The sequence below is a fragment of the Xyrauchen texanus genome, chromosome 20 (assembly GCF_025860055.1).
Source record: "Xyrauchen texanus isolate HMW12.3.18 chromosome 20, RBS_HiC_50CHRs, whole genome shotgun sequence".
In the NCBI taxonomy this organism is placed as follows: domain Eukaryota; kingdom Metazoa; phylum Chordata; class Actinopteri; order Cypriniformes; family Catostomidae; genus Xyrauchen; species Xyrauchen texanus.
Genome location: NC_068295.1, coordinates 9001047 through 9013876, shown reverse-complemented (window position 1 = coordinate 9013876; position 12830 = coordinate 9001047). Strand labels below are relative to the sequence as shown.

The 12830-nt window shown below is 44.2% G+C and overlaps 1 protein-coding gene across 1 annotated transcript in view; it reads right to left on the bottom strand.

Annotated features, from left to right (window-relative positions):
• LOC127660285 (zinc finger matrin-type protein 4-like) overlaps positions 1-12830 on the bottom strand; it is a 142999-nt gene that overhangs the window by 55149 nt on the left and 75020 nt on the right. The window contains exon 4 of the mRNA XM_052150415.1: positions 11725-11884. Coding sequence (XP_052006375.1) covers positions 11725-11884 — 160 coding nt within the window. The remainder of the gene's footprint in view (positions 1-11724; positions 11885-12830) is intronic.

Sequence of the window (12830 nt, the reverse complement as noted above, 5' to 3'; positions counted from 1 at the left end):
ACGGTTCTGGTCCCGCGTCTGTTGAGGCAGCGGCGATTGAGATCGTGGGGTTCGCGAGCGGATCTTGCAGATGAGAATGAGACTGCTGCGCACTTTCTCATTCTTCATTTGAGGATCCCGAGCCTACTGTGAGTGGTGCAGAAGCCCGCGTCGCGGCTTCTTCTGCCCACGATCAGGTCCCAATGCTCGAGCTCTCTGCTTCCGAGGAAGTGGAAATGCTCAGCATTGATGCGATCGACCGCGAGCAGCCAAGCACGCCGGTTTTCGGCCAGGCTTTTGAGGAGCTGATTCAGGTTGTGACTGCGTGCTGTGGCCAGACTTAACATTAGCTGGCCACAAAATGAGCAGGGAACGCACGTCAGAAGCAAATTAGACGAAGCGCTTCCTGCAGCACGCGCCACAACCCCAGCCGGGTTTGCCGCTTTTCCCGATCTCCACAAAGAGATCTCGAGATCGTGGGATAAACCACATTCGTCCCGTGTCTCCACCCCCAGTGTGGTCGATTACAGCGATGTTTTAGGGGCACGGGATATGGGCTATGGGAAGATGCCTGGTGTGGAGGAGGCTTTAGCCGGTTACCTCTCTCCTGAGTCGGCATCTTCCCTTAAAACCCCGGCGCTGCCTAGTAAGCCCTGCAGAGATACATCTGCATTAATAAGCAGGGCTTACATGGCGGCAGGTCGGGCTGGTTCGTGCCTGCACTCAATGGCGATTTTGCAGGCGCATCAGGCCGATCTCCTGAAAGATTTAGACGAGGGGAGGGCCAACTCCGAAGATATCGCTGAGTTGCGCGAGAGCCGCAGATCTGTCTCTCCGGCAACTAAAGAGACGGCCCGCGCTATTGGCCGCTCTATGGCAGCTATGGTGACCACGGAGAGGCATCTGTGGCTAAATTTATCGGGAATAAAAGAAAAGACAGAGCTTTTTTGCTTGATGCCCCGCTCTCGCCCTCTGGCCTGTTCGGCGACGCCATTACATCGGTCGTCGACAGGTTTCAGGAGGCGAGGAAACAATCTGCGGCGCTCAAGCAGTTTCTCCCCAGTAAATCCAAGTCTAAGTCAAGTAGGGTGGGGCAAACACATCAGCCCCAGCCTTCAGTCAGCTCCTCGCACCGCAGCAGAGCAAAAGGAGAGCGCTTCCTCTAGAGCCCCTCCTCCAGGAGCTTGGCAACAGAGGAAACGCTCCCAGCGAAGCCCTCCAGCCAGGGGCCGACCTGAGGGACGCCCTAAGGCTAGGAGGGCTTGGGAAGAGGTCCTAACCGGGTGTTAGAACCTCGGAGGGCTGCTCCCGCTGCAGAGCAACCGAGGTTGTTCTCAAGAGCGAGTCCTCAGGAAATCGGTGTTGGTTTCCGCCGCCTCTGACGCTTCGGGCCACACCAATCTCCAGCTTAAAGCACACCGTGCCGCTCAAGGCCAAAAAATAAAAACACACATCAATTGTGGTCACAAGCACTGTATCGACCAAATCCTGCCGGTATCCCGCTTCAGGAAGTCGAGAACAGTGCTCGAAAACACTCGAGACCAGCCTCGAGAGGCTGGTTCCCTTAGTAGATTTTGTAGAGGCATGGAATCATCTTCCCAACATATCTGCATGGGTCCTGCATATAATAAATTCAGGGTACAGACTGCAGTTCGGGCACCGCCCCCAAATTCTCTGGGGTGGTGCAGACTACAGTGGTTCCGAGCAGGCTCAGGTGATGGAACAAGAAGTGCAATCTCTGCTGCTGAAGGAGGCCATAGAACGTGTTCATCATTCAGACAGGGAGTCCGGTCTTTACAGCCGGTACTTTATAGTTCCAAAAAGGATGGGGGTTGAGGCCGATTTTAGATCTCAGAGTTTTGAACCGGTCTCTGAGGAGGTTCAGGTTCAAAATGCTTACTATTCCTGTCATCGTGAGTCAGATCAGATCCGAGGACTGGTTTGTCACGATAGATCTAAAAGACGCCTATTTTCATGTATCCATCCTTCCATGTCACAGGAGGTTCCTGAGGTTCGCCGGGGCTAAGCTTACCAATATCGGGTTCTTCCGCTCGCCTAGCACTATCTCCCGCACATTCACCAAATGTATGGATGCAGCTCTTGCTCCACTGAGACTTCAGGGCATCCGTGATACTGAATTATATCGACGACTGGCTCATTCTGGCCCAGTCTCGAGAAATGGCGGTTCGGCATCGAGATGTCGTTCTTGGCCACATCCGAAGTTTGGGGTTGAGACTCAACACAAAAAGAGTGTGTTACAACCATCCCAGTGCACAACGCTTTGGCGCTGTGTGGAACTCTGTTACGATGCAGGCACGCATGTCTCCTGCACGTATCGAGTCCCTTATGGCGATGGTGTCCGGGTTAAAGCTAGGCCAGGCCATCACTGTAAAGCAATTTCAAAGACTGCTGGGCCTCATGGCAGCTGCATCCAACATTGTACCGCTGGGCCTTCTACACATGAGGCCCCTCCAGTGGTGGCTGAAAGCCAAGGGGTTTTCCCCAGCCGGAATCCATTTCGTGATAATCAGAGTAACGCCGCAGGTGCCTTCGTTCTCTGCTAATATGGAAGAAACCTTGGTTCCTGTCCCAAGGGCCAGTGTTGGGAGCGCCATGTCGCCGAAAACCGCTTCGACAGACGCTCCCTCACTGGCTGGGGCGCTGTCATGGACGGCCGCTTTGCCAGGGGTCTGTGGCAGGACCATCATCATTCTTGGCACATAAACTGTCTAGAGATGTTGGCTGTGTTCAGGGCTCTGAGGAGCTTCCTTCCAGACATCAAGGGTTACCATGTCCTAGTACGCTCGACAATACATCAGTGGTAGCTTATCTGAACCGACAAGGAGGACTCAGATCGCGCCTCTGTGCAGACTGGCGATCAGATAATTCTTTGGTCCCAAGGGAAAATACTGTCTATCAGAGCAATGTATATTCCGGGGTTCAGAATCAGGAGCAGACATCCTGTCGAGGCAGGGGCTGAGGCCCGGGAATGGAGACTTCATCCAGAGGTGGTGAAGTTGATATGGGACAAATTTGGACCATCAGAAGTGGATCTGTTCGCGCCTCGAGAGACGCCCCACTGTCCACTTTGGTTCTCCCTCTCACATCCAGCCCCACTGGGGTTGGACGCCATGGTACAGGCTTGGCCGAGGCTTCGCCTGTACGCATTTCCCCGACGCTCTGCTCCCGGAGTCCTGGAAAGGGTCCGCCAAGAGGGCATCAGTCTACTTCTGGTTGCCCCCATGTGGCCGGCCCGAGTATGGTTCTCAGACATAATTTCACTCCTGATAGCTCCGCCATGGCAGATTCCTCTGAGGAGGGATCTGTTGTCTCAGGCGGGGGCACAGTCTTCCACCCTCGCCCAGAGCTGTGGAAACTGTGGGTCTGGCCCCTGAGGGGTTCAGTACCTAAATGCTGGTCTATCAGCGGGGTGGTTGAAACCATACTTAGCTCTAGGGCTCCGCCTACTAGGAGATTATATGGCCTCAAGTGGAATGTGTTCTCCACTTGGTGTAGAGAACATGAAGTAGATCCAGTTAACTGCCCGGTGGCTTCAGTTCTGGAGTTTCTTCAAGATCGCTTCTCTGCGGTCTCTCCCTTCCACACTCAAGGTGTACGTGGCTGCCATTTCGGCGCTCCATGCACCACTGAGTGATGGGCCTCTGGGGAGGCACCAGCTGGTCATTCGCTTTCTCCGTGGTACATGGAGGATGAGACCGACAACCAGGTCCAGGGTTCCTGCCTGGGACCTGGCGGTGGTTCTCGAAGGGTTATCCCTGGCCCCCTTCGAACCCCTTCCAGTCGGCTTCAGCCCAAGGACCTGACGCTCAAGATGGCTTTTCTCTTAGCTATTACTCTCTAAAGAGGGTGGGTGATCTTCAAGCCCTGGCAGTGACGCCAGCTTGCTTGGAGTTTGCCCCTGGCGGAGTTAAAGCCATTTTACACCCGAGACCTGGCTATGTGCCTAAGGTGCCGTCTAACACGGCACGGCCCACGGTCCTGCAGGCTTTTCATCCTCCACCTCATGTGTCGGCAGAAGAAGAGAGGCTCCATTTGCTCTGCCCTGTCAGAGCTTTGAGCTGCTTACCTCGAGAGGTCCTCTTCTTGGAGGAGGTCGGACCAACTGTTAGTGTGTTTTGGGTCACCTAAGAAGGGGCTCCTGCCCTCGAAACAAACCATTAGTAATTGGATTGTTCAGGCTATTATCTCGGCCTACAAGGTGCGTAATTTGCCTTCACCTTTGGCCGTGAGGGCTCATTCAACTAGAGGCATGGCGCCCTCTAGGGCTCTCTTATCGGGAGTACCCCTCCAGGAGATCTGTGAGGCAGCCGGTTGGGCTACCCCGCACACTTTCATCAGGTTTTACAGTCTGCACCTCCCTAGTACGCCTGGCGACGTGTGCTCTCGCCCTAGCTGAGTGCCTGAGTTCAGTTTCACCCTAGGGCAGGCCTTTTTTCGCGCGTGGCCTAGTGGGCATTCGTTCCCCAAAGAGTCGTTTTCAACGACGCAGTGCGAAGTTCCCTCGGAAGGGAACGCCTCGGGTTATGACTATAACCCTTGTTCCCTGAGAAGGGAACGAGACACTGCGTCGCCCTGCCACGCCCTCAAGGCCTGAGAGCGGCTTGCTTCATCGCTAGGCTAATGTGTATGTGTGCCGGCGTCACTTTTATGCATCCGGTTATGCTGTCACATGTTACGTCATGACGCAACACCAATCAAGATTGGAATAGTTTCATTCATACTTCAGAGGCGCACGCTAAGGAGCGTTCCCCAAAGAGTCGTTTTCAACGACGCAGTGTCTCGTTCCCTTCTCAGGGAACAAGGGTTATAGTCATAACCCGAGACGTTTACCCTAAGCTTCAGCATTGTTTTTCACTGTTGTGAAATTAAACCACTATTAAAACATCTCAATACAGCGAGACTAACTTAGGCAATAGTTAAGCTTAACAACAAGCAAGCTAGACTGGCTTTGGCGTAATATAACGTTGTGAGGCCGTCGTCAATGAAAAATTTGTGAACTCCGGTAGGCTTGTTCCTTTGTCAGGCAACTGAAACAAATAAATATGCATTATGCGATTAATAGTCAATCGTATTTATATATCAGATACGTTAGCCGGCCTGTCACCCGTCACAAGAAAATGTGCAAATATATGATTCGTCCACTGTTTACATGCTCATACTGTTTAGCAAAAGCTTTAAGATTCAGCCTAGTCAATTATCGATTCTTACTCCTGTGACACAAAATGTACTGGTAATTGTATCCAAGCCAACTGATTGTCATTTCAACACAATAGTCCAAGGCCTCTACAAGCTCAGATTTGAAAGTTTAACTGTTCATTTAATTTTAATTTTAAAAGCAGGAGAATGATCCTTCTCCCTTCACCTAAGTACACAGAACACACTTAGCCTAATTGTTGCAACTGAACATAGGCCTACTTTGTAGTTTGGAGGGTAGATTGGTTGGTTTATTCTTTTATTTATTCAGAGAAAAACCTTTTTCAATTTTGTGTATGATTGGTTATTTATTTTATAGACCACTAAAGCATGCACAATGTGGCATTGTTTTCTTTGTTGTTGCCTGTTCTTGTGATAAATGTAGAAATAGCAGTGTTCCCATTAATTACTGTACCTAGCCTGTGATGGCCCATGTTTTGTGCTGTTGCTTTGGAAATGAATTTCTCACTCCAATTCAGCATCTGAATGCAAGTTGAACACAGGTAACCACTTTTGCTTAATTTCTTTGATGGTTCAAATGTATGCTCTAGTCGATTTTGTGTTTTGACCATTTGTGAACTGCGTTAAATTCTGTCTCGTTTACCATGTTTTGTGGATGTGACTTTTTGCCATGTTATCACCACACATCACATATCTATACAACCATTGTGTTTATGATTAAATTATTACTAGAGCACAAAATTGTCATAGATCTAACCTATTAATTTTGCTCTCAAAGTGCACAAGATGAATGCATTTAACTTTAAAATGTACAACATTTTCTGATGGGGGACCATGCCCCTTCGACCCCCCCAAGAGGGTCCGGGGTCCACCCACCACAGTCTCACAAAATCCTGTGGGAAACATTGATAAAAGTGAATGCTAAAGACCATAGACTTTGTGTGAATTGATAATTTTGTATTGAAATAAAAACAATTGTAAGTAAAAGATGTGCTACTGTATGCAACTGAATTTTTTAATTAATAATTATGAGAGGGTTGCCATTTTTTGCATGAGCACCAGCCCCCAAAAATGTCTGTGCATGGCCCTGCAGAAAACACATGGGTGAATAGTAGAAAATGTGTAGAGGGTCTCAGAAAACCTCATTATAGAATATTTCACAGACATAACTAAGTAAGAAAATGCAGCTCTGCTTCTGGATATCCGCTTTACTTTCTGCGACATGCCTCAAATGGAATTCTGAATATATTTTAAAATTTCATGTCACTAACCTGGCAAACCTTGGAAAATTATGTGATTATTTTGTCCTCAAAAGCACTCATTCTATCAACATGGAACATTGTAAACACAACTCAGCTTCCAAATTCGATTTGCGCTGAGTTGATCAAGAAAACATTTCCAGTTTTGTGTGCTATTAAGCATCAGACGGTTAGAGAAAAGACTGTGGGCTGTCAATGGGCTTGCCGTCTGAGGCAGAGACTAGGTTTGGTACAACATGAGGGAGAGTAATTTATGTCAGAAATTTATTTTTTGATTTAACTATCCCTTTAAAGTTTTACCATGGTACAGCCTATTTATATAGCTGTGCAAATGCATCAGAATGCAAGTTTTGTGTCGTGTAGAGGATGAATCCCAAATATTGGACATATTGGTTCCTAAGATGGTAATCATTTTGTTAAAATTATTTGTCATTTTGGAGCAACATGAGGCCAATAACACATATCTGCAGCTTCACTTCACCCTGGTTTCGCCACCCACATATCACTATGATGAGAGAAGATTCCTTCACAACCTATTAAGAGTTTGTGCCCGTTGATGCACTCTTTCTAAAAGTCAAACATCGCTGTGCATTCATTTCATTGCAGATTAAGTTTCTAATATACAGAGCATTCAGAAAGTATTCAGACCCCTTCATTTTTGTCACATTTTGTTATGTTGCAGACTTATGCTAAAAGGCTTTAAAAAAATGTCACACCAATCTACACTCCATACCAAAGTGAAATGTCAAATGTCAAAGCAAAAATAGATTTTTGATACATTTGCAAAGGTATTAAAAAGAAAAAAATGAAATATCACATTAACATAAATATTCAGACCTTTAACTCAGTACTTAGTTGAAGCACCTTTGGTAGTGATTAGAGCCTCAAGTATTTTTGGATATGATGCGACAAGCTTTGCACATTGGAATTTGGGGATATTCTGCCATTCTTCTCTGCATATCCTCTCAAGCTCTGTTAGGTTGGATGGGGACCGTCGGTGACAGCTATTTTCAGATCTCTCCAGAGATGTTCCATTGGGTTCAAGTCCGGGCTCTAGCTGGGCCACTCAAGGACATTCACAGCATTGTCCCTAAGCCACTCTTGCATTGTCTTGTCTGTGTGCTTAGGGTCTTTGTCCTGTTGGAAGTTTAACCTTTGGCACTGAGGTCCTGAGCACTTTGGACCAGGTTTTCAGTAAGGATATCTCTGTATTTTGCCACATTTAGCTTTTTCATACCCTGACCAGTCCCCCAGTCCCTGCTGCTGAAAAACACCCCTACAGCATGATGTGACCACCACCATGCTTCACTGTTGGGATGGTATTGCGCAGGTGATGGGCGGTGCCTGGTTTTCATCAGACATGGCGCTTGGATTCGAGGCCAAACAGTTCAATATTCATTTCATCAGACCAGAAAATCTTGTCTCTAACAGTCTGAGAGTCCATTAGGTGCTTTTTCATGTGTCTTCCGCCTGGCCGCTCTGACATAAAGCCCAGATCGGTTGAGTGTTGCAGTGATGGTTGTCATTCTGTACATTTCTCCCATCTCCACACATGATCTCTGGAGCTCAACCAGAGTGACCATAAAGTTCTTGGTCACCTCTCTTACCAAGGCCCTTCTCCCCCGATTGTTCAGTTTGTCCATGTGGCCAGCTCTAGAAAGAGTCCTGATTGTTCCAAACTTCTTCCATTTAAGAATTATGGAGGCCACTGTGCTCATGGGAACCTTCAATGCAGCCTGACATTTTTTTTGTAGCCTTCCCCAGATCTGTGCCTTGACACAATCCTGTCTCTCAGCTCTGAAGACAGTTCCTTTGACCTTTGATATTTAGTCATGCTGAATATTGTAGTTTAGCAATATTAACAGAATCTGACAATCTGGAATATTTTTTGCCACTGACGTGTACGTTACTGATGTATAAAACTGGCTGTAAGGTGCAATAACAGACAGAAAAGTAATTACCCAGCTAATGGTGTGATGATGTACAGCTGCTAGTCTTCCCGCTAGAACTACGCTGCGCTTACATTTCCAGCACCTCTCAAATTCTGTAGTGTTTAATAGAATTATGTGGTGGCAATGATGGTGATGGAAATTACATTTCCAGTTTTTTAAATAAAATGGCATAATCCTTTGTTTTTCTAAGCTAATTTCATGGCTATGAATTAATGCTAAATACTCACTATTCAATATATTTTTTTTCACACGTTTTGCATAATTTGGCAAAATTGCAGCTTGATTAGAAATTACAGCAAATAAAACAATTCTGCTCACAAGTGATATTTACCATGAATTTTCCTTCTTTTATTTAAACACTTTTTTCATCATTCTTCTCAAGCATGCTCTTGTTTAAATTGATTAATTGAATTAATTACATGATGTTATATATGCGATTAATTGAATTAATTGCATATATAACAATATTTCAATGCAAATTGATGAAATAATAAAAAATAGTTATATTTAAATAATTACAAATAATATTATTTGTAATTATTGTGCATATATGTATACATACAATAATGACAAATAATATACAAATAATATAAAGATATATATAGCAGCAATCATCAATTCGATTATCTAATCAGCCAATCGTGTGGTAGCAGTGCATTGCATAAAATCACGCAGACATGGGTCAGGAGCTTCAGTTAATGTTCTATCAACCATCAGAATGGGGAAAAGTGTGATCTCAGTGATTTGGACTGAGGCATGATTGTTGGTGCCAGATGGGCTGGTTTGATTATTTCTGTAACTGCTGATCTCCTGGGATGTTCACACACAACAGTCTCTAGAATTTACTGCAAATGGTGCCAAAAAAGAAACATCCAGTGAGGGGCAGTTCTGTGGACAGAAATGTCTTGCTGACAAGAGAGGTCAACAGAGAATAGCCAGATTGGTTCAAACAGACAAAGTCTACAGTAACTCACATAACCGCTCTGTACAATTGTGGTGAGAAGAACATCATCTCAGAATGCTATTGTGGGTTGGCTCTGTTTTGGTGGCATGAGGGGGACTTACTCAATATTAAGTAGGTGGTTCTAATGTTGCGGCTTATCGGAATATATATTATTTTAAAAAAAAGTATTCAGATAATACATTATTGTGCTAGAGGAGTTAAGCATGTATAAGACAACAGAAATACAAATAAAAAAGTGGCTTTAGAATCCAATGTATTGTTTATTTTCATACAGTATTATTGAAAATAAGCCAATTATTGGCCAAAAGCTCACAACAATCTATTAGGGCTTGTCTAAGGACCTGTCAATGTACACCTGCATCAGAAGGATGCTTTTGGAGTGCCTCACTTTGGTTGCGTCACGGCAAAAACATACTATTTTATTTTAGATTGCTATGTCAAATGAAACATAGTTTAATACTTTGAAATACACGTCTTGAGATCCCTAAATTCGGATTTGCACTCCAAGCTGTGATTTGAACGTTAGAAAGCATACTCGTGTTGTGCGGTCTACTGAAGTGTTGGTTTGTTCCCTGTGTAAGCTGCACGCACAGCACACAAGCTGCCTATGCAGCTGGAGTTTTACTTACTGCACCCTGGAGAAAACAGGTGGTACTCAGGAATCTTCCTTATTACGGTCTGGGGACATGAGTAATTGTGTAAAACTTTTGAACATTATTTGCACTGAATTAACGTGTTAAATTGACAGCCCTAATTTTAATGTAAATTCTATCAAAACAAAATTTAGCGCAATTACAATATCAACGTAAATAATCAACAATTATGATTTATGTCATTATCATGCAGCCATACCAGCTAGAAAAGTTCAAACCAGCTACCAGACCAACAAACTATATTAGACTGGTTTAACTTGTTGTTGTTTCAGCAGGGAAAGAAGATAAAACAAGAGGGAACAATGCCCAGAACTCTAAACACATTATTTCCAAGCCTACACTGAGAGTAAACCAAGAACAAACTGCACCTCAAATTGAAGATCACATTCTCATTCTCTCCACTGAGTGCTTGTTATAATATCTAATGCACACAGAGAATGAAAAACAGTATAACAGATTGTGCATTGTATGTCTAGTCAAGGGAATGAGTCTGTAGGGCTGTAAGAAACTCTATCTTGTTTGATTGAAATCATTTCCCCTTATGACAGGAAATTATATTCAATAGTCATTGACAGGCTAAAGATAGAAACACACGCCTGCTGTTTGTGTCCTGATGCCTGCAGTAGACATCTGTGATGCGGTTAGGCTCACTTTAAAGTCAAGCATAATCCAATATGGCCAGAGAAACAAAAAATGTGTTAAGAAAAACAATTGCCTGGAGCATAAAACACCAAGCTAATCTCTTGAGTCCAAGTTTGATGATTATATTACTGTCGACACTGATGACTTTCCAAACTGGTATATATCCAGCTATCAAAGCTCAGGTGATTAAAGGTGTCTGTCTAGAATCAATTTGGTTTCACAGTGTCAAATCTAATTAAGAAGGGAGTGGACTACAGTTGTTTTGACAAGTGCTTATAATTAATCTTTATATAAAACCTTTTATTGTATATCAAATCAGAGGTATGTTTGTAGATCAGTTCTTTAGATTGAATCTCCACGCAATACTTTGTTTTGTCAGAGCTGTTGCCTAGCGGTTCGTGCATATGCTGTGACACATTGATTGTGGTGTTCATTTAGGTGATGTGAGTTCGAATCTGGCTCCTTCTCCATCATTTCCCGTCCTCTGTCTACTCTCTTCTCAATAAAGAGGGAAAAAGGCAGGAATCTAAACATTATTTTGAGCCAGAGGCTATTCTGGGATTTCAGCCTTGGGGGAGCTCTGCCCTTTATCTTAATATGAAATGTCCACAGAACATTTATTGTATAAATCGCTGAGGTCACGTATTCTTGCATAGCTGACAATGTTTGAGAGGTAGAAAACAAATAACATTGCATTTGTCAAAAGTTGTATATTGCTAATAGGATGTATAGTATATGGTTGCTTTTTAATTTGTGATTTTAAATGGGAGGAGCACATGTCTAGGAGCATGGTCCTCCGTGATGTACATTGCTGCTTGATGCTGCCTATGGCTAAGATAAGGTCCACCAATGACTAGAGGGAAGGAAGGACAATACTTAACATAACGAACTGTAGAGTTTTTAAACAACTATAATGAGGATGATTTAAGAGTGAAATAACCACACGTAGCTTACTCTGCTGTTTCAGGGAATATGAAAATAGACCACATATTTTTAAGGTTGCAGACAGCTGATTTTTAAGGTGCCTGAGATACATGGAGGCCGAAACCCCCCTAAATATGGTCTGCAATGGCTACATTTTAAGCACATGTGTCTCTTACCTGTGGGTGTTGGTAAACTTGGTGACTCTCCCAACACCAAGCGAACTCTCTTAGCATGCGTTTTGCCCTGGTAGTGCGACTGAGCAACGATCGCAGACGTAAAGAACATGTTACAGAGCGTACAGCATTTGTTTCTGTCCACCTCGTTCTCCGCACTCTCCTACAGAAGCAGAAATACAGAACACACAGTGCATCAAGAACTTTAAAATGTCTCTAATGCAAATGTTCTAGGTGCAATTATCACACAAAGAGGAAAAATTATGTTGCATTAACAAAAATATCCGATAAGTGGGTGTTTCTTCAACTTCTGGCTTGTTTAGCACTGTGGACTTTTAGAAAGTAAAACATTTACATCATGTTAAAGCATTTTTCAAAGTCTTACTAGCTTTTTTTTTTTTACATTTGTTTATTAACAATGTCCAGCAGTCTTGTAAATGCATCACAGGGGATTTATGTTGTTTCTGTCATTTGTTTCTTAATTTGTTTACTCTAAATGTCCAGCAGTCTTTGTACATGCATCGCAGGGGATTTATGTCAATTTTTGTCCTTTTTTCTGAAAGTCATTAAAATTTCCACCAACATGTCATTTCTATCAGGAAGACTTGCAGACTTGAGTGAGATTTAAGATTATATTTATTTGATGAATATAAAACAGAAAAGTAATGTCTCTCTTTGGCATATGCCCCGTCTGGCGGTCAGAAGAAGTTCCTCAGAACCATCATATCCTGCCGGAGATAGGAGGCAGGGGCGAGGAGCCTACCCCCGTGCAGGACGGTACTCAAATGGTGGTGGTGGAGGTTGCCATGTTAGCACACTGAAACAGCAATGTGATAGATTATGAGCAGACTTATAAAGCAACGGCTTACATGTGATTGGCTGGGAATTACCCAGCTAATGGTGTGATGATGTACAGCTGCTAGTCTTACATTTACATTTACATTTACATTTATGCATTTGGCAGACGCTTTTATCCAAAGCGACTTACAGTGCAATTATTACAGGGACAATCCCCCCGGAACAACCTGGAGTTAAGTGCCTTGCTCAAGGGCACAGTGGTGGTGGTCGTGGGGTTTGAACCAATGACCTTCTGATTAACAGCCCTGTGC